The sequence below is a fragment of the Eucyclogobius newberryi genome, unplaced genomic scaffold (genome assembly GCF_026437365.1).
Source record: "Eucyclogobius newberryi isolate DKJ021-1_F unplaced genomic scaffold, fEucNew1.0.hap1 SCAF_8, whole genome shotgun sequence".
NCBI lineage: Eukaryota > Metazoa > Chordata > Actinopteri > Gobiiformes > Gobiidae > Eucyclogobius > Eucyclogobius newberryi.
This window is the reverse complement of record NW_027316500.1, coordinates 21,025,650-21,046,155: the sequence shown is the minus strand read 5'-3', so window position 1 is coordinate 21,046,155 and position 20,506 is coordinate 21,025,650. Positions and strand designations below refer to the sequence as shown.

The window sequence follows — 20,506 nt, the reverse complement described above, 5'->3', positions numbered from 1 at the left end:
TTTGCCTTTATATAGACATGTAACTAGTTTATCCACGGTCAGTCACATGATATGCACGGTTTATCTGAGGGAAATTCTTAGATTATCTTTGGACGAGGACAAAACATGAATTGCAATTTGTTTTTGATATTTTGTTATCAATTTGTGCTCGATTGTTGTTGGTGGAACATGTTCTTGAGTTGAACTATTGAGAACAGAAATGACGCTGGAACAAAACAGCAGATACTGTATTTCTCTCTGTATGGGAACTAAATCTCATAAAAGCACATGTGTTTCGTATCAGCGCATGTGACGTTGTGTAAATACGAGAATTACAGTCAAATTAACGCCCTCTTTTGGTTTGGGGAAAACGCTGGCCACGCTAAGTCATCATAAAATAATACTTGGCTCCAACTGTCCAACATCCATCTTGTCATCAGTGGACGAGCTCTGTAAACTGACTTGGGTCATTCTGGGTCGTTCAATATTTTGCTGGGAACTGAACCTATTCCGCTTGATTACGGTCTGCGAATGTCGTGGTTGGATGTTTGTGGTGCGTACGTCATACATGATTGAGGCGAAGGTTAATTCTCAAATAAATCTGAATTGAATGTGTAAAAACAGTGTGATTGTCAAGATTAAGTACCACATCAAGGCGATTTATATATAGATTTAATACAGTGCAGAGATTTGGACGTTTTCCTTGATTACATTAGACTTAAACCAGGACAAACCAGCATCATGTGTTTTAAAAGTTGAGGCACGCACATAAAAATAAGATCTATTAAATAAAATGTGAACAAATAACAAAACAACTACAAGAGAACAGAAAAAATGAAATAGTTATTACATTTTTGAGTGGATGTGCAACTGTGATCTATATCCACTTTGTTCAAACCAAATAGATAATATTGTGTGTCGTTCTTCCATCTCCGTCAATCGAACAACTCGAGCCTATTGAGTAGTCTCAAGGTCTCCCATTTCTTTCATCCCAGCTGATCCTCATATTGCTTACGGAAACAGTCTCCCACAGGAAAGAATTCCCAGCTCCGCTCCTGGTACATTTTCCAGACATAGGATTCCTGGCGAAGTCGACAACAGCCGTGTAAAGTGAAACTGCGGTCCATAATAGTGTAAATAGTGCATTACACAACTCACTACTAACTCTAATTATATATTCATGAAAAATCTGTTACGTGAGAAACATTTAGACCATCAAACAGTCAAGACTCGTACCTGTCCGGTGTACTCGGTTTCATCTTTATTAATGAGGTACATCAGGAAAAATCTGCAGAAATAACATTATTCATCACCAGTAAATAGTGATTCAGACCAAAGAGAATTCCAGTAAATCTCAGGGTATCCATACTAATGTGACTCAATAAGCTCGTGCTGATGGCCATTATTGATGCAACAACAAAGAGTGTTGCCTTTGGAAGAGGCATTACTCACACGGCCATAAGCTCAGGCGTTTAGGTGAGCTCTAGGTCGACAACTTTCTCCCCTCATGTACATCTGAAGAATATTACACCATTGTACTCAGAGGAATGTATGTTTTTTGAGGTCAGAGACTACAGGCAAAGCTTTTTTATTGATTTGATAGTTTGCTTTCTCCACATATACTGTAAGCTTTTTCCTGGTAATAACTAAATTGTCCAATCTGCTGCTAAAAATGTTTTACTATTTCATTTCATCAACTTGCATCCGTACAGTTACAGTATATGGGACATTGGACATACACCACACTTTCCAATCTTGTTTTTAACACAATGTTGGTGTATTTCACAGAAGGATTTCTTGATATTGAATGAGTTTGATTCATCAAATTTTTAGCTCTAAAAATTTATGTCAATTTTCAGAAAGATCTTTTTAAACTGGGCTCTATCAGTGCGACAGATATCAATGAAAACATCAAATAATGAACAACTTTGGACACATTTTACACAATTAAACTAAAGAAAATATTCTCAAATTGATACCTCTAAGTTATTTTGTTTCTTCCTATTGACGTGCAGTTTGCTTTAAGTACAAAACTACTCACAGATAGTTGGCCAAGTTATGATCCTGTAACGTGTGGGTCTCAAAGCCATGAGGGATTGAATCAAAATATTCACTTCCAATGCCACATATGAAGCACTTGGTCTGCAGAAGAAAATAAAGCAGATTATTATAATCAGGCAGAAAGGTCAAAATATTCATACAATACTTCTGGATAAATTATATTATTATCCCACTAATCCTGCCTCATATATGTGTGATAAGTCAGTCTTAGCTGTGACACTGGCATTCCCAAACAAGGACAGTGGGAACGACTGTAAAGATTTCTGTGGACTTTTATTATTATTATTTGAAAATAAATAATTTGAAAGGAATTCACATGAAGTTTGAAGTAACGTTTAAGAAAAGAAAAGACTGCCCAAAGGAGTAGCTCAAATCTAGACAACACACAATTGTGGTTAAACTAATAAAGTGAGTTAGTTCTACACATATAAAATGTAACAGCATGATGTGAACCAACCGTACCTCCATATCCTCTTTGACTTGCTCCTGTTGGTCACGGAGTTCACCAAAAGCATCAATTATTAAACCTAAAAATATGTTGCATCATTGTTACATGTCTAATTACACAGGCTGTGCATTGTGAGTATTTGTATGTTAATTGTGGCGTGCATACAAGTAGTGAGCTCAGTGACTCACCCTGGATAATGGCGAGGAGAATAACAATGACAAAAAAGAAAAAGGTGATGTCAAAGATGATGCGCTCCACCTCAAATTCATCTCCAGCCGGGTCCTCAATCTCGTCTCCAATCCCTCCTCCCGCCCGCACTCCCACATACATGTGGAACATGTAGCACTGCAGTACACACAGTGACAGACAGCCTTGTGATTCAGACTCCACCAAATAGAAAATATGATCTTGATTATCGTATAATTTATATATTAAAATGAGGAGAATTGTTTGGAAAAAATGTGATATGACTTAATTGTCTCCATATGCTTTTTCCTTATGACTTATTTAAAAATGCAGTTGTACTACTTCATCTGAGGAATCTGAGGAACAAGTGAAGAGTTCCTTTGCAAAAACAGATAGAAAATAGTAAATTAAAACAGTTTTTCCTTTGATGTGTGCCATTTCTGATTTTATATATGTTTTTTTTTATTGCTCATTGTTTTATTTTACACCGAATCACCAAAGCAAGTTCCTATGTTTGTGAATTTTGTTCATTGGCAATGGCAATAAACCTTTTCTGATTCTGATTCTGATTCTGATGTGCCATTTGAAAATGTGTCAAAGACTTTTTCAAAAGCTGAGTCTATTTTAGTTGAATAAAATGTTACTCCATTCATTATTGAGCAAATCCCCTCAACTATACTGCTTTTATTATGTGTAGAATAGAAATGGTATCAAAAACAAAACAAAAAAGTACACATTTTTGCTAATTAGCTCTTCAAGTGTACTATTAACGTCAGAAGTATAATCACATTTAAATAAAAATAGATAAATAATGAGCAGTGCAATGGATTGTAATAAAACGCTGTTGCGATCCCCGACAGACAGTGGAGGACAGCGTGTGGTAGAATGTGAATACGAACTTTGAGAGCTGTGAATTCTCTGGAAAAAAGACGACAGCCAAAGGATCAGTGTGAAATCTTTCAACCTTCACAACTGGGAGTGTTGATGTTTATGTAACAAAAGGAAGCTCTGGATGAAAGCAGCGTGGAGATAAAAGGATACAACACAAGAGGCACTTTGTGGGCTTACATTCAGCATGTCGTTGCATTTCATGTCCATGCGCTCCTCGTCCTCACTCTTGTTGTAAAATTTCCTAAAGAAGTTGAAGGCCACGACGGTGTAGAGGTAGACCACCACCGCCAGCAGACCCACAGTCAGGACCAACTGAAAAACATATGTACCATATTTGGCACCAGACAAAAAATGCATAATAGAGACAAAAAAAACATATATAAGTCACACTGGAGTATAAGTTGCATTTTTTGGGGACATTTATTTGATAAAATCCAAGACCAAGAACAGACATTTAATCTTGAAATGCAATTTAAAATAATAACAGATTAGAGAACACGGTGAATAGGTGTACGTATGCTAACGCTAACACCTTCAGCTACATGACGCACAGAAAAGTGTCTGGTATGTTAACGTAACATATTAACAGTAACTATAGCATAAAGAACATGCTAACAAGTTTACCAAAGCATCAGTTTTACCCCAAATCACTAAATCCATTGAATTCTTCTTCCTCTGTGTCACTTCTAAACAACTCCACAAACTCCAGAGGAAGAGGAAGTGCAGATTCTTCTTCTGCGTCGCTTAGAGCCTAGAGCGCCCTCTTGAGGTTGTCAGTGTGAAAATAATCAACATGTGACATGCGGTTTCCAGTGTGAAAATAACAAATAATTTCACATATAAGTCGCTCTGGAGTATAAGTCGCACTCCGGCCAAAACTATGAAAAAAGTCTGCATTTTTGGTAATTAAAATATGGTAATTCAAATACTGTGAGTGAGGAAAAGATGGAAACAAACTCGGAATAAGACCCTGCTGTATTCGAGTTTAGTCGGACGCACCTGCTTTCCATTGTGTGTGACAGAGGTCAGTATAGTGCGGAGAGTCTTGAAGCCCATAGCGATGTCCAGAAGGTGAACGGCAAAAAAGAAGTTGTTGTAGTGACCCAGAACGGACACAACCATGTACCAGGCCAGGTACAAAAAGGACTGCGCACACACAAGGCGGCGGGCAAAAGAGATGAGCCGATCAGATAAAGACAAATGTGTATTTTAGATAAGAAAGACCACAGGATATTACAAGCACACATGCAATTGTATCAGATCTCCAAGGAACATTCAAATTTGACAGCTCCTAACACCATCAATGTCAGATTATTTTGTAATGTCATTTAACAGCTGGAAATGCTATTGATCGTATTTGTGTTAGAGAAAACTCGAGGCATAAACAAGTCGAACAGTATGGAAATTGCTTACTCTGTCTGTTAGTATGACTCCAAGCTTCCACATTTGATACTTGATGTCAAAGGAGGAAAATCTGAAGTGGAAAAAACAGATACAACAGTCAAACATTGAAAAATCAGGTCAAATTGTCCAATGGCTAAATGTCTGATCACTCTAGCAACAATGTGTTTTTCAAAGAACAGCGACGCGTGACTGGGGAACAGAACGTCCCGTCCTACTTAAAGCTTTTATGTTTTGGGACTTATTTCCTGGCGAGTTATGTCAGTAACATTTGTTTATACAGTTTGATTATAGACATCAGTTTTTACAAGATTTCATGTGATGTGATTATATTTATATCATTTGTTAAATAAATCATGCAAGGTTCACTTACAAAGATCCCAAAGCTGCTCTTTTGAGCTTCTTTTCTTTCCTTTGAGAGTTGAAGTCTAAAGAAGCCTTGTCTAAACCTAGAAGTTCACTGATCTTCTCACTGCCATATAACGCTCCATATTTTTCCACTACCTAAAAGAATAAAATCAAAAAATCAAAAGTCGTGACTGGAATACATACAAGCTGCAGTTAAAGGTGCACAGTGTACGTTTTCTAGTGAAGGAAATGATCTTGTGGTTGTGCCCGAAATGTTCCAGGGACTAAAATATGTTTAGCCATAAAAAAAACACTTGTAACTGAATAAATGCCATACACTGGAACATTCCAGGCAAAGCAATAACATAACTAATAGACAAGCAAATGGCAGAAAACATAGTGCACCTTTAAACATGCAGAGTAAGACGGCTAAATGCATGTAAATAACACACTATATAAAAAGGACTTACGTAATATTATAAGTTTCATTGTGTAAACCTCACCTTCCTCTTGACAAACTTATCCCAGTAGTTACTTGGATATGATCTAAAAAGACAAATTCATGTTGGTGATATGATGACATTTTCTTCATTATTTAGCGTGTGTGTGGCTCTGAACATACGGAGTATTAATGACCAGCCGGTCCCACTGTCCTTTGATGTCCTCGTCAGGCGGCTGCACTGTCACATACAGCCCATCGAACTCCAGCCGCCGAGCCACTTCCTTCTCACGCTTGAAGATCACCAAGGGCACCTGGCAATTAAATATTTCATGCTTCACATTTCGCTCCTCGGAAAACATGTCCATTTAAAAATAAAAAATCACTCTAGTCCGATCATATACTGAATGTAGTTTCTGGTGAATACCTTAAGGCAGTAGTATCCAATAATGCAACAGAAGGAAATGAATGTATGTGCCACGGCCAGGAAATGGAGAGATGGCTCCATGTATCCACTGCTTTCCTCCAGCACAAAATAAACCAAGCCCTCGTTGTCAGCGGAGGAGTTCAGCTCTTTGTCGTCTACGTTTTCATGCGTTTGAGGCAGCGGCGTCACCTGTAATCAACGGTTATTATAATGATGCAATGTTAAGTATTGCGTCTACATATGTACATTACCTTATAAAAGAGAAGGATGAAGTTGATCGCAAAGGTGATGAACAGAGCAAGAAGGCGAATATTGTAATAGTTCCGCGCAAAGTAATTCTGAAAACAATGAAAAATCAGTTTGTACACTGAAGTGGAATCGTTCTGAGTTTTAAAAGAAGACGAGCGTGACATTTGTAGTGCGTATTACCAGCACACTCTTGTTGTAAGTGTTTATTGTCTCCCACAGCACAGAGGGCTGTCTGACTCCTTCCTCTGTTTTATTGGAGCAGCGCTGAGATGTTATATTCAAATCTTTCTGTGCAACATCCTTCACGCTGTGGATTTAGAATGACAATAACATTGATGAGAATAGTTTGAAAGGTGCACTATGTAACTTTTCTGGTGGGAGGTCCGCTTGTCTCCATGGAGATGTTTTTGCTTTGCCTGGCAGCTTCCACAGCGAGACATTAATATACCTTGAATCTTGCATTCATTTAATTGCAGGTGTTTTATTGCTCAAAAATACTTCATGTGTTCTTACTGTGAGCAGGCTCGGCTCTTCACATATCTGACCTGTAACTGCTTGTCACCACGGAGATAAGAGACGTTTAATGCTACACTGGAACAGTCCAGGCAAAGCAATAACACGGTGGGAGGCCCTTCACCAGAAAAATGACATGGTGCACCTTTAATATGGCTGAAATGTCCCATACCTTTCAAACTCAAGTGATTCAGTGACATCTGTACATTCATGTTTCTGTTGCTGACAGAAACAACACAAATGTCAATAGTTTACCATGAATGTTAATGGGCTGTATGACTGTTTGACAAGATGGCACTACCTGATGTTTCCTGACAAAAGCACCGGTGCCTGGTCCTTGTGTCGTTGACGTGAACAGATCTGTGACACTGGCGGAGCGCTCTTGGGTCATAAGTCTGTACAGACCTCCATCCTTCTTCATCTGTAATCCAAATACGTCCGACACGGCATGCAGAGGTCTAGAGCAGGTCAAGTGTCCAGTTTCTCTCAGCTCCTCCTGAAGAGAGCGTCTGTCTGAATGTGATTGTTTGTGCACGTTCTCTGACAGTTCCATAACCTCGTCAAGAGTTGGCTCCACAACATCACCGAGGAATTCAGCCACACTCGTGTTTTTGGCGGCTTCTATGAGTCCACCACTAATGAACACCACGTAAAGCACGTACATTGCACTATGGACTGAAGCGTACACGCACTGCAGTAAAGCTGAGAAGATGTGGTGTAATATATTGAGTACAGACTTTAAGATATCTCTGGGGGTCATCTTCATTAGCATCCTGAGATTCTTGACTGACAATAAAGACAGGAGCAGAAACACCCACTGAAATGCAAATAATGTCTTGTCGCTGTCTAAGGACTCGTTTTCACTTTCTGTTACATTTTTTTCAGAATTCCTCTCCTCGGCTTCAGAAGAAATATTCGACGCGAGTTGCATTTCGAAGATGGTGTCCTCGCAGAAATTGACAAACATCTCCATTTTCTCTTTATCTCTGCTTTCATTGACCACGTCGAAAATGAACTGCCTCTTGGACTCTTTGACTTGCGGTTTGTCCCACTGTGAGCGGCTGGATTCACTGATCTCAAAGTAGACACGTTCAACGCGCTTTCCACTGCCCACAATCTCAATGCGTCCTAAATAAGGCTGGAAGTATCCCAGGACGCATTCCGCCAACTCCAAAAATGTCCCGAGTCTCGCATCATGAGGCATGTGTTCAGACAGGTTGGTGAGAAGAACAGAAACGCTGAACCCAATGTCTTCAGCCGGTTTGTGAAAGCGCTCCACAAATATCTCATAATTGAGGATTTCGTTCTCATCCGTCTCGATGCAGGAGACAAGAAAGTGGGTTTCCTCATGAGAGAAGCGGTTGCAGGTTTCCATAGCTTTCTGAAAGTCTTTTCTGGAGATACAGCCGCTGCTATCGGGATCGTACTCCCTGAAACCGACCGAGGTTGTAAAGTCTTTGAGTTTGAGGAACATGGCGAAGAATGTGAGGATCATTTCCACATTGGCTGAGGACTCCACTAACATATCAACCATCTGCTTCCCAGTTGTTCCATTCACCACATTTCCTACGGTAACACAAATAAGATAAGAAGTGTGCAATAAACACCCAGGATTGTATAAAAATCTTACCTTCAAGCATGGAGAGCAAAAATACAATCATGTCCTTTTGTAAATCCATGAACTCCTTTAAAAGTTCAATTTGCCTTGAATCCTGTTTAAAATATGTCATTTTTACAGTCAATATTCAAGCGTTAACCCCCTTATTTTTTCACAATTAACATTATTCTCTTCAAAAAACCACCACATCACATTTCTAACATTAGCTGAGCTGCTCTACCTGAGATAGCTTCATTTGCATATGTGCGAAAACATGAAGAAAGCCGACGACAGCGTCCCAAAGGCGACTGTGTGCCAGACTCTGCTGGTTGCCAGTGCATGGGCCCTGAAGGTGAACACATGCATAATACGTGTTCAAAAGTAGACTGAAACAACAAAGATAATTGTTTAAAAGCCGCCTAACCTGTATGTATTCAGTGAGAGTGTTGAAGACTTGCTTAGCCACCTTGATGGCATTTGAGAAGTTTAACTGGCCTTGTACATCAATCGCAGCCTTTCCAGAGTAGTACCAGTAAAAGTCACTGATTGACTCCTGTTCGACAAAACAAGTTAAATTTAGTTTATTATCATTTCAGATTTTTTGTTTAAACATCCTTTTGTTTCCTGTTTAGACATGCGATACTTCTTTCCCATGCTTTTCCCCTCTATCCCTCACCATGTATTACTTTATTATCAAGAAAGAACAGAAGTAAAAGTACATCTAACATGAAATAGTGAACAATACCTGTAGTCTCAGTAAATAATCCACAGTGGATATAATTATGTTGACTGTCATGTTATTTCCGGTTTGTGTTCTGAGGTAATTCTGAAAATCTAAATATTGTACACAGTAGTTATTTCAAAAGTGTATTTAGTTTAATATCCACTGAATCTTGTCAGTGATGTCAGTGTAATACCTGAGTTATGTCCTTCACATAAGAGCTGGAGGAAACGGAAGAGGTCACAGGTCACGTCGTTGTCAGGTATCGCAATCCCAACTGACAAGTTGATATATACATTTTGTCAATTTTAGTATATGGGATTTAGTCTCTTTAATTTACCATCCCAGTTTTTACTGGGATGAAACAATACCTGAGCGTTCGTCCATGGCCATGCCTAATCCCTCCGCCTTGTTCTGCCGCTCAAAAGCATTCAGATCCAGAACACTGGATTATAGAAAGGCATTTGAATAAGCACCATTTTCACACAATAATAAACAAAAATAACCATGGCAATATTCTGGTTATTTTCAAACCTGCATGTGCACATGAGTCGAGCCAAACTTTGGAAGAAATCTACGTCTTGCTTTGCTTTCAAATATTCAAGCATTCTCTGGTTAACAAGAAAGTCAATCATTAAACAAAAAATGAATACAAAGGCCACTATTCATTTGTATTCCATTTGGATTATTTAGAGAGGATTATTTACACACATTTATTCTGACAACACCACTGAAATATAATGAAGCTATAATTGAAAAGCATGATTTAGGCAGAGCACCTGTTGCACATTAGCATTTCCTCCATTAAGAAGAGCGATTCCCAGCTTCAGCGTGAGGCCAATCAGGGAGCCGCCTTGTCCTGATGAGACACGCAGAAGACTTCAGTGTTCGAAGTATTTTACAAATCAATCCCTCATTCATCCAGGAGTGATCCATCGTAGAACAAGTTTCAAAGCTCGTCATTTTCAATCTAAAGGAGGTCCTACCTGCTTGCCAATGACCGATGTTGGCGTGCTCGTTTATGAAAGAAGGGGCAAGAATCAGAAAGTTAAAATCAATCAGATGTTTAATGCCTACCATGTACAAGAATAATACAGATATCAGAGCGCTTACCAAATCTGTCCCTATGCAAATATGACCGGCGTCTTACACGGGCGTAGTCCGGACGCGCCGAAATCCCTGCTCTGCGTTATATTTATAACATTCAGATATTAGGCAAAATATGTGGTTGACGCCTCCTTTCAGTCTGCTTCCATGAGCTCTTTCGCACGACTGTGGCCTTGATGTTTGCAGCTACTCCTGGAAGGTGTCCGTCCTTATCAGAGAATGTCTCAAAAGGAGCAGTGAGTGTCTCAAAAGGACAATGGACTATGTGTTGTGCGTATCAGGAGTTAACCCAAGTGTAACAGTCTAAAATGAATATAGTTGATTATACAATATAGTAATGGTTAACATATTTAGATTTCCCTTCACCGATCTTGTTAGTTGTTATGCGCTGAGCAGAACAGGGTGGTCAGTACTATCATGGGAGACCGCTGGAGCACCAGGTACCACAGTGGGGCGCTAGAGAGATTGTTGTTGCGTCCTTAAGCAAGACACTTCACCCATAATGCCTTGTAAAGCGCTTTGACCAGATGACAGCAGTTGAAAGTTTTTCTACGATCACAGTTTTTTCTTAATACCTTTGCTTGTGCTGATGGTTTTTAAGACCATCTCTGATGCACCACGATTATGCAGTTCTGCCTGTTGAAAACGTAACTTCTGCTTCTCCATTTCTTTTTCCTGCCACAAAGAGTATCTGAAATTACTAATCAGATGAGATTGAAAATGTAAAAATCCAGATTTACATGCCTCAAAACTTTGCACTGACTGCTCTTCATCATCGTCTTGTGCTGTGCGACAACTCTGGTATGTGTGGAACAAAAGGAGTGAGTAAATTAATTATAATAACCAATAAAACAACTTTTAACAGTAATTTTACCTTCGCCATTAGAGCAAAATAAGACTCGCAAAGGTCACCGTTTCTATTTACAAAAACAGAATACACACAGTATGTTACAATTGTGTAATAGCCATAGACAACGTAAATGTCAGTAAATATAACATAGACACACCTCTCTGTCAGGGCACTTTGACTGAAGAGAGTGATCAGTTGTTGCAGAGGATCGGCTGGTGTGGCTCGATGCCCAAAGTACTTTTCCTTCCTGTCACCCCCAGACTCCTGCACTACCACCGCACTCTGCCATAAAAAATACTTAGATTATAAAAGCTCTGATGTGTGCTTATTACTAATGAGCCATTAATCATTTCCTACAACACACAAGAGGCCCATATAAACATGTTTATTGCTTGCATTTTAACAAGCCAAAAATCATCATCAAAACTCATTGCCACACAAACAAACATGAAATCATTCTTGTCAGTGTTGATTTTCAGTATTTTCCATCACTCAAACATATGCCAGTTGTCAATAACCACTGAAAATCACAGTTTTTGCGTAATTGCGCCATTGAGATACAGTGTACACACACAAAAGTACATGTTTTGCGACAATAATGTTCCAGTAATGAACAAAATACAGTTTATTTATACTCACAGCCAAATCTTCCACAAGCTTCTCCTCACTGCTGTTGTACTCGGTTAAAACCCAAGTCTTATTGTATCCTTGAAGGAAAAGGTTAATAACTTTGTGCCTGTAAAACATGACAAATACATGATCTTACTTCAGATGTAGTCTCACTTATAATGATGTGTTTTCATGCATATTTATGTATCATGTTTTCTCATGCCGTACCTCGGTAGATTGTACAGCGGGGTCATTCTTAGGCAGGCCACCACAGCTCGCTTTCTTTGTTTAGACAAGACATTAATCCATGTTGATTTTTTGGTTCGCTGAGGATTTTCCACCTAGACTCAATCCAAAAATGTTCAGTATTGTAGAACTTCTGTACTTAAAAAAAAAATGTTTTAGGCTACCCCAAATAAATTGTCTGTTTGCTGTAACCCGAGTCAACATTTTTCATCTGGCTGGGTCGGTAGGCAAATTCTTATTTTTTTTTACTTTGAAGGCAAAAAAAAGATCCAAATTTTGCCATTTTTTGAGTCGGAGTGACCACCAGGGGTCAGGCTTCAACAGTTAATGACGGAAAACGTCTCTATCAACCACTCGTGAGACTAAATCTCACGATTTTAAGATATTTCAATCGACCTTTTGTATGCCACTATCCTTTATTTTGGTAGCGAAGGCGAGCGGGGGGATATGCGGGGGACACGGGCGCCGCCATGTTTGTTGTGATGACGCTGCTGGGCATGTTTCAATCCCAGAATGCATTTGCGTAAGTCAAATTTCACACCCTAACAGAGAAACACATGTCCTATGGAGAGTTGAGTGGCGCCAACAGAGACAAACCAATTTTTAAAAAGCAATATCTCGGCTTAAGCGCGCGCTCTGTTATGATACCGACGCATGCGGAGGACTGAAAATGAAGACTCACATGAGTTGCGCGATGCGTTCTCAGTCCTTTGAGATGAAAGACAGGTTTATCAGCGCGATAAAAACGTTCGACATGGCGGATTAGGAACGTTTTTTCAACAAAATTATGATATTTTTTTTCCACTCGGCTAGTTTCATAGTGGGTCGGTCGGGTTACGGCAAATAGACACATTATTTTGCCTAGCCTTATTGAAATACATTTAAACCATATGCAAGTTGTAACAGGATTACTAAAATATTACACAGCATGTCACAGTCTGATGTGTTGTCTCACCTGGTCCAAATGATAAAGAACTTGAGCTACTCGAACAATTCTGTGTGTGGTTTGTAGTAGGTCTAATGTCGACCCTTGAGTCTTTGGACAATCTGAGTAAAGGGGCTTGACCACTGGCAGCTCCGGGGTCTGTAAACACAAACACAGTTCATAATTAGTGGTTTGCTTTTAAGTTATCAATTGAACTTTACATTACATACTTGTTGTTATATTGTGGTGCACATTTTTATATTTACCTTCCTCTTCTGACCTGACAAGCACTGAAATATACGCTTGTGAATCTCATCCTTGGTGTTCTTCTGCAGAAGTGAAAAGCCATATTACTTTAGCGCTCTCAGAATTTCTGAGCATTAAAAACTGAACCTACCAGTAAAAAGTCCTTCCTGGCCAGATTAATAAGGTCATGGTCACTTAGGAAACAGACGTTGAGTCCGACAGGGAGCAGTCTCTTCACAGAGGCCACAATGAGGGACGTTTGAGTGCAATAACGATCACCTTTTCTCTTTGATCTCTTGTTTTCTTGGTCAAACTATGTCATAATGATGATATGAAATAAAATGTGACAATTTCAACAAAATGTGTAAGTTTCTCTCACCTTGGGAATGTTCTGTACCAAAAATCCCAAATTGTTGATTTCATTTTGGACCACATAGTTTTGTTCTTCCCACTTTAAATTCTGATAATTACACATTGAATATTGTCACATTTACTGGGCAGTCAAAGCAAACGGGTGCATCACTGTTCAATGATTGATTCATACTTACGTGAGATTTGGCCCAGAATATAAAAACCTCTGCCACCATGCTGAACAGCTGCTCCGCATCAGGATCCATTTCTGTCAGCCAGCTGGCTCTGGAGACAAAGGAGACATTATGTATTTATGCAATAGTTGTACACAGAATGTATGAACTTGGAAACATGTACAACAATTTATGTCATGTTTTACCGATGAGAGTCCACATACGGGATGAGTATCGGATAGAAAGCATAAAGGTCCTGGACAAGCACACTAAACTTCTCTTGTATCTGGAGTTGGTCTTCAGAAACACCAATGTCTTTTGATTTCATTTTCTCCTCCTCAAGAAGAATAGCTTCTGCTTTCTTCCTTAACTTGTCCATTAGTGGAACAAAATTCATTTTCAATAGCTTTGAACTGGATTGGCATATGATTGGCTGTGAAAAAACTGAAACATCATTATTAACACTTGAAAACTGCCATCACATAAGAGGGTAAAAGTCACCTCCAGTACCTGCCAGTTGTTTAGTCCAGCCTCCCCGACTGTCCCCCACATTATTTTGGATAATGCAAAGGATGTGCCCGAGCAGATCACTGATGAGTGCAGGAGTGACAGAGGAGAAGTCTGACATACTTGGCTGGCTCCAGTGAGACATGTAGCTACATAACATGGGCAGGAGGACCTTGGTGATATGCATGTAGTGAGCCTGGCGGGCAGCTGCTCCCGCCATCACCACCTTCTCCACCTCTGCCAGCCCCTGCAGCAGAGAGGGTAGATGAGGACACGCCTCTGCCACCTGCTCAGGCAGCCCCAGCTCTGACAAAGAACCATCAGATTAGAAAGTCGTTTAGGATTAATGATATGCTTTAGTGACTTGGGCCGAATACCTTCTATTTCAGTTACACTCATGGTGGTGTAGACAGAACATGGGTTGTTTTGGTTTAATTCAGGCTCAAGAAAGGAAACAGGGAAGGTTTGGGAGAGGGCGGCCAGACACGCACCGGCTGATGATTGTGGCCTAAATGAAAATAGACAGTGACATTACACAAACTGAGAGGGCTTTCCTTCAATCAAAGAATCCTCTACAATACATAGAAAAATACCCCTCTTTCTGAATGCTGCTGTTTGTACCGAGAGAGTAAAGAGAGTTGAGGATCCTGTAACAGGAAACCTGGATACTTCCCACTGCAAAAAACAGTGATATATTCAGGGGAATATATTGAATTCATGCTCATGACAAGGAAAGACAATGAAACAATATTGAAAACAAAAGTACTTTCAGTTGAAATGGGGACATTCTTCTAGGATTTTAGGTGAGACAAAAATGCCCACATTTATTCACACACTCTTCTATAAATAATCAGTGTGTAAAATATCTGTGAAAAGACTTTACACTTTAGGTGTGTACCTAAAATATCGGAGCCAATTTTAGTGTTGCCAAGATGCTTAAAGAGGGAGGTGAGAGCAGGAAGCAGCACTAAGGTCGTGTGGCTGAGAATCCCCACCACTCCTCTGGCCGACTGACTCCTGCTCTGAGCCAGAGGAGCCAAAGTCACATGCAGGTTTTCCACTGTCATCTCCAGGTCCGCTGCAGCTGCATCCAAAAACATGTGCAGAGATCCAAAGAAAAAGTCTTTGGCTCCATGCAGCAGTGTCCTGCAGCAACAACAAAGTGTTGTAAGAACTGTAAAGAAATGTCCAGATGTGACTAGAGCGCCCTCTAGCTACCTTGCATCTAGAGACTGGGCTAAAACTTGGAGGCAGCTGGTAAATGTCAGAGCTTCATTTCCTGAAAATATACAATTGAAAAGACTTTAAAAAGGGACGTAAAACCAAATAAAAGAATCAAAAGAATCAGTCTTACCAAAAAGTGTTATTCTGTGCCTTATTAGTGCAGCAAGCTTACAGAAAATGCTAGATGACGGAAGAACAGATACACAAATAAATATGCTACACATTATTGAGCACTTGAGCAAGATTTATATTGTGTATATTCTTTAAATGTAGATTATTATTTTCTAGTTTGTTTTTTTATAACAAAAATAGAACAAAGTGTTTTGAACCATACCTCACAATTATCTCTTTTTCTTTTGTTGATGCATAAATACTAGTGCCAGAGCAGAAAGAACTTGAGATGAAATACAAATGATGATCCTTCAGATATTCTTCCAAAAGAGGGAGGACAACCTGTTGAAAACGAAACAGCCACTCAATTCAGATAATGGTGGACTACATCAAGACTTTATGGTCATGTGATCTGTGGGATATTTCACCAATGTACCACTCCAAATGGAAACACTTATGTAGGTTTATATAATACATGTATTCAATATACTGTATTACATCATCAAAAGGGTGTGTGGATGTGCATGATGATGGTTAAAGCATAATATAATTTAAGGAAAAATAAGGACAATTAGTACATTATAGTGTAAAGAGAACAATATGTGAAGGAGATAACCTTGGGGAAGAAACGTATTGTTTGTAGATGTGAGGCTTTGTCTCCCTTAGCCGTGTGTCCTCTGACGTGCATCACCTCTGAAAAGAAAGGCATTATCAGTGAGGGGTAAACACTGAAATGGAATAGAGAAAGAGAATGTGCAAAGTACAAACAATTAAACAGCTACACAATCACAAGTAAACATGAATATTAAACATAACACTTCAATGAAATATTACCTAGCTCCAAAATATTCTCTTGAGCAACATCTATGAGATAAACAAAGTGTTGAAGAAGAGAGAAGCCAAAGCAGTTGGATGTGGCTGGAAAATGTGGGTCTGTCCTTTTCTCTCTGTACAATCAATAAATAAATGTATTATTATGAAATATTTTGTTCATTATTATTAACCAACCTCCACACTGTGAAACCATTCAACAGCAAGAACTTCAGAACATCCTGAGCCTTTTCTCTAAATCTAATCTTCTCTTTTGTAGACAAGCTACTGTAAGGGACAAGTGGAGAATGGCATCCTCCTACATAAAAACGAATGAACATGAGTCTTTTATGAATACATAAAGTATTATATTCATTGTGTTTTTACCTTTGTCTTGAAAGTGAACTTTCTTTTTCTTGGCCCAGACATTGTAGTGGTTTTCTGCCAGCTGTTCTAACATTGCCTTTAAATATCATATACAATTAGAATGTTCAAGACTAAATATAATGTGTGTGTAATTGTAGCGTGTTAAGAATAAATGCAACAAATAACTTACACACTGATCCCAGGACAAGGTGATGCTGCTCATATCCATTGGCTTTGGGCTGAATGTGGATGCACCTTCAAACGACAGCTAAGGCGAGTAAAGTAAATTTGGTTCATTAATGCCGCTCGATGAATACAACTAAGCAAATATTGTTCCTTTGAATGTGTTGATTAATGGTAGGTTTGAATCTGCTATTGAAAATACCTGAGATTGAGAAATCCTACGAGTGCATGTCCGTTTTCCAAACACATCTCCTCCTTTAGTTCTGTCTATCGTCCAGCCAAACGCCAGCATCACCTTTAGCGTTTCCTTTATAGAGCAACGATATGCTTCTTTATCCTGGAATATCGGGAATATGAATTTAAGTAAGTAAGTAAGTAAGTAAATTTTACTTATATAGCACCTTTCACAGACAGAGGTCACAAAGTGCTTCACAAAACACATAAAACAATAAAAACACAAAAAACTTACAGTGAACAATACATATACAACAATGTTTGCAGAGATTGAAAATAAATGTGGCATGTGTGCTTTGCGGTTGTACCTTTTCAGCAAGAGTTCTGTACGGTTTCAGGCGAGGATGGACTTTGGCATTTTCACACAGCTGCTCCCCGTGCACCCAGCCGGCTGTAAACTATTCACATAACACACATTTAAGAATTGAAGACCACAGAGAGAGAGAGAGAGCGATGCATGTGTTACCATCTCCAGTGACCACTTCTCATGAGAATGTTCTGCATACTTGTTGAGAACAGACTCCAGGCGCTCGGGCACTGACACACTAGAGCAGAGAACACACGCTTCAACTAGAGTCACAGGCAGCTGATGGCCAGAGCCTTGACAGAAACATACTTTGAGGTGTCCAGAGGCTGAGGGTCAAAGTTTTCATCAGTGTCAATTGTGGCTTTTCTGTCTGTCAGGAAGCCGGGATTCATATCGTCTGGAGGCAAGCTCCTAGCAACAGTTGTGAGGCACTGAGCACCCAGCTTATATAACTGTGGTTCATAAGACTGCAAAGAGGAAAAGTTATGTTCACGTTGTGTTCATCCTTAACATAATAAATGTACCGTATAAAGGAAGTGAGGTTTACCATTTTCTCCAAGACATTGAAAACGGTCCAGAACAACTTTCTGGACATGTGACCTTCTTCTTCAGAAAACACATCTTTCCCCACTCCTGTCTGTAAATAATACTTCCACTGCTGCTCGTAGTGTCTGGTCAGCAGCTGCAGCAACAAGCATTTGGTTTAAATGTTTGTTGAATGCTATAGTAAAACAAAGAAATCATCAAATACCACCTTTAGCTCCAGTTTGCTGTGTTCTGAAAGATGAGCGATGTCGAATATGAGCTGCTGCAGAAGCGGCTGCATTAAAACTGGATTGAGTTTACTATGAACAAACAGGTACATTGATTTACACTAAAGACTTGTTGACTTTGACATGTCAGTAAATGTTAATGCTTAAAATATGAGCACTGTTTGAGGACTATGAAGTTATTTACCTGCATAAAGCCAACAGACATTGTTCAGTTGTGTCTCCCTGGGCTTTGGTCAAGCTCGCAGCCTTGGAAAAGCTGTATAGAGCTAGAATAAAAGAATTTAAGAGCGGGGCATGTTCCTCTAAATCACAAAGGAGAGCTGAGCATTTGGTAAGCATTGGAAGCATCGCAGTAGTTATGTATCTGTTTAGGGACAGGGCCATGTCAGATGATCCAAAGTCATTCTGGAAAAAAAATATTATAACAATAATAATGTCTGAAGCAAAATAACACACAAATACAGTAAATCACTCACAGTGTCAAGTGAAACTGCAGCTTGCAGATCGGGCAGAAATCCAAACTCTAATAAGTGCAAGAGAAAAAGTTGACTCTCAATGCCATAAACTCGGGCCATGAACAGAACCATGGAGGCCTTGTGATCTGGAGAAAATACTGCAGACAAGTCAGGCTCATCCACTTCACCATCTGAAAACAAATACAAATGTGAAAAGATATTCAGTTGGATGTACATATGTAGCCGTGGTATACATTTTTGTGACAAAATGGTTCAACAAACCTTTAGATATTGAAGGCATTTGAAAGGGCAAACTAATGACACCCTCAAGGTCCTGAACAGGAATGAGGGATCTTAATATTGCCCGGATGCGAATGGCTTCTCCTTTTCCAGCTTGAATGAGCTAGAAACATATACAAACGTTAGAGCATTTAAACATTATCTTTATGTTTACGTAGTGGATTCTATGCAAATATGAACACTTGCATGCATCTCAGGAGCACACCGGCCCAGAAGGTCGATAAGAGATGAGTAGAAGGTCATTATAGCATGTCCCATGTGAACGAAGTCATCATCTAAGTCCTGAATATCACTGTCAATAAAGATGAGAAAGGTAGTCAATTAAAACAAAAACAAAATTACATTAAATGGCTTTGTCTTTACCAAAATACCAACACAATATATGTATGTCAAATTATTTTTTTTTTAAAAGTATGTCCTTGTTCTGAACAACAATAATGATAATTCTGAATAACTGACTTCTTTTGGTTGAAGTGGTTTTCTGCATGAGGCCCGTCCATAGACACGTCCTGGGACACCCTGATGGCTTCCTCCATGGCTGAGAGGAGGCCCTGACCTCCTTCTCCACGCAGAGCAGGCCCAAAACACTCAGGCTGGTGAATGAGCAGCTTCAGCACAACATACGCATTTTCCTCCACACTTTCACCTGTTCAGCATTTAACAAGAAAAGGCAGCATTACTCTATTCATTACTTTAACTGCAGTAAATATGAACAGAATGTACTGAGCTGAGAATAAAAGTGTTCAGCTCAATAAAAATACATATATTACATAACTACCGTTACAAAATACGGTAAAACGGAGGAAATCCAAGTAACGCTCTCCCTCCACAGGGTTCCACGCAATGTCAGGATATCCATTAGCAACAAGCATGGGACAGCTCTGGACGCCACAATGTGCAAGATAATTAACCACCTAAAACAGAAACAGAATGATTGCATATTAATGAAGTGTACCACATTAGTACATGTCGCACAACTACACATGAATTACCTTTTGTAGTTCACATTCTTGTAATGATAATGCCAGTTCATAGTTGTCCATGACAGAGGCGGCTGCTACATCCAAAGGAGTGGCACCTCGCATTGAGGGTGAAGCTCAGAAAGAACACAAACAAGTGTATTTGTGTCATGTAAAAGTGTCCTGCTAACAATTGTAAAGAAATCATATTGATAAATACATTTGCCTGTGCCTTGGTTTTCTGCTATTTTTGATTCATTTTACTAAATACTATGATAATAATTGAATTCAAGACAACTGGTTGTTTTATGAGCTATGATTCTCATTGAACTAAAATGCAGTTCAGATAAATATACTTTGAATTATGCTAAAAATTATAAAAAAAATATCACTGAATAGCACATTTTTTAGGTTTATAATTTCACATCCTGTTTGTAATTGATGACGTCACACAAGGAAATTACCCAGCAAACACTGGGCAAAAACTCATCTAATGTCACTTTTTTTTAT

General features: G+C 39.2%; 1 protein-coding gene across 1 annotated transcript in view; it reads right to left on the bottom strand.

Moving 5' to 3' along the window:
• Positions 1–896: 896 nt before the first annotated feature.
• The window catches only part of ryr2b (ryanodine receptor 2b (cardiac)), a 33,994-nt gene continuing 14,384 nt past the window's right edge, over positions 897–20,506 (bottom strand). The window contains exons 44-104 of the mRNA XM_072436960.1: positions 20,030–20,133; positions 19,816–19,951; positions 19,497–19,683; positions 19,224–19,329; positions 19,020–19,140; positions 18,759–18,928; positions 18,467–18,687; positions 18,264–18,354; positions 18,057–18,191; positions 17,819–17,976; positions 17,669–17,747; positions 17,511–17,600; positions 17,171–17,305; positions 16,976–17,053; positions 16,807–16,882; positions 16,618–16,738; positions 16,444–16,556; positions 16,226–16,302; positions 15,833–15,951; positions 15,629–15,678; positions 15,493–15,553; positions 15,173–15,420; positions 14,868–14,949; positions 14,652–14,782; positions 14,278–14,580; positions 13,974–14,211; positions 13,792–13,879; positions 13,623–13,703; positions 13,395–13,556; positions 13,264–13,326; positions 13,028–13,156; positions 12,055–12,167; positions 11,857–11,953; positions 11,375–11,499; positions 11,242–11,284; positions 11,112–11,165; positions 10,943–11,042; positions 10,040–10,119; positions 9,795–9,871; positions 9,632–9,705; positions 9,457–9,537; positions 9,285–9,373; positions 8,964–9,092; positions 8,781–8,885; positions 8,573–8,654; positions 7,244–8,508; positions 7,115–7,164; positions 6,610–6,736; positions 6,432–6,518; positions 6,181–6,369; positions 5,937–6,067; positions 5,818–5,860; positions 5,340–5,470; positions 4,979–5,039; positions 4,565–4,711; positions 3,743–3,877; positions 2,677–2,833; positions 2,503–2,567; positions 2,021–2,121; positions 1,216–1,267; positions 897–1,061 (exon numbers count right to left, since the gene is read on the bottom strand). Coding sequence (XP_072293061.1) covers positions 966–1,061; positions 1,216–1,267; positions 2,021–2,121; positions 2,503–2,567; positions 2,677–2,833; positions 3,743–3,877; positions 4,565–4,711; positions 4,979–5,039; positions 5,340–5,470; positions 5,818–5,860; positions 5,937–6,067; positions 6,181–6,369; positions 6,432–6,518; positions 6,610–6,736; positions 7,115–7,164; positions 7,244–8,508; positions 8,573–8,654; positions 8,781–8,885; positions 8,964–9,092; positions 9,285–9,373; positions 9,457–9,537; positions 9,632–9,705; positions 9,795–9,871; positions 10,040–10,119; positions 10,943–11,042; positions 11,112–11,165; positions 11,242–11,284; positions 11,375–11,499; positions 11,857–11,953; positions 12,055–12,167; positions 13,028–13,156; positions 13,264–13,326; positions 13,395–13,556; positions 13,623–13,703; positions 13,792–13,879; positions 13,974–14,211; positions 14,278–14,580; positions 14,652–14,782; positions 14,868–14,949; positions 15,173–15,420; positions 15,493–15,553; positions 15,629–15,678; positions 15,833–15,951; positions 16,226–16,302; positions 16,444–16,556; positions 16,618–16,738; positions 16,807–16,882; positions 16,976–17,053; positions 17,171–17,305; positions 17,511–17,600; positions 17,669–17,747; positions 17,819–17,976; positions 18,057–18,191; positions 18,264–18,354; positions 18,467–18,687; positions 18,759–18,928; positions 19,020–19,140; positions 19,224–19,329; positions 19,497–19,683; positions 19,816–19,951; positions 20,030–20,133 — 8,039 coding nt within the window. The 3' untranslated portion in view covers positions 897–965. The remainder of the gene's footprint in view (positions 1,062–1,215; positions 1,268–2,020; positions 2,122–2,502; positions 2,568–2,676; positions 2,834–3,742; positions 3,878–4,564; positions 4,712–4,978; positions 5,040–5,339; positions 5,471–5,817; positions 5,861–5,936; positions 6,068–6,180; positions 6,370–6,431; positions 6,519–6,609; positions 6,737–7,114; positions 7,165–7,243; positions 8,509–8,572; positions 8,655–8,780; positions 8,886–8,963; positions 9,093–9,284; positions 9,374–9,456; positions 9,538–9,631; positions 9,706–9,794; positions 9,872–10,039; positions 10,120–10,942; positions 11,043–11,111; positions 11,166–11,241; positions 11,285–11,374; positions 11,500–11,856; positions 11,954–12,054; positions 12,168–13,027; positions 13,157–13,263; positions 13,327–13,394; positions 13,557–13,622; positions 13,704–13,791; positions 13,880–13,973; positions 14,212–14,277; positions 14,581–14,651; positions 14,783–14,867; positions 14,950–15,172; positions 15,421–15,492; positions 15,554–15,628; positions 15,679–15,832; positions 15,952–16,225; positions 16,303–16,443; positions 16,557–16,617; positions 16,739–16,806; positions 16,883–16,975; positions 17,054–17,170; positions 17,306–17,510; positions 17,601–17,668; positions 17,748–17,818; positions 17,977–18,056; positions 18,192–18,263; positions 18,355–18,466; positions 18,688–18,758; positions 18,929–19,019; positions 19,141–19,223; positions 19,330–19,496; positions 19,684–19,815; positions 19,952–20,029; positions 20,134–20,506) is intronic.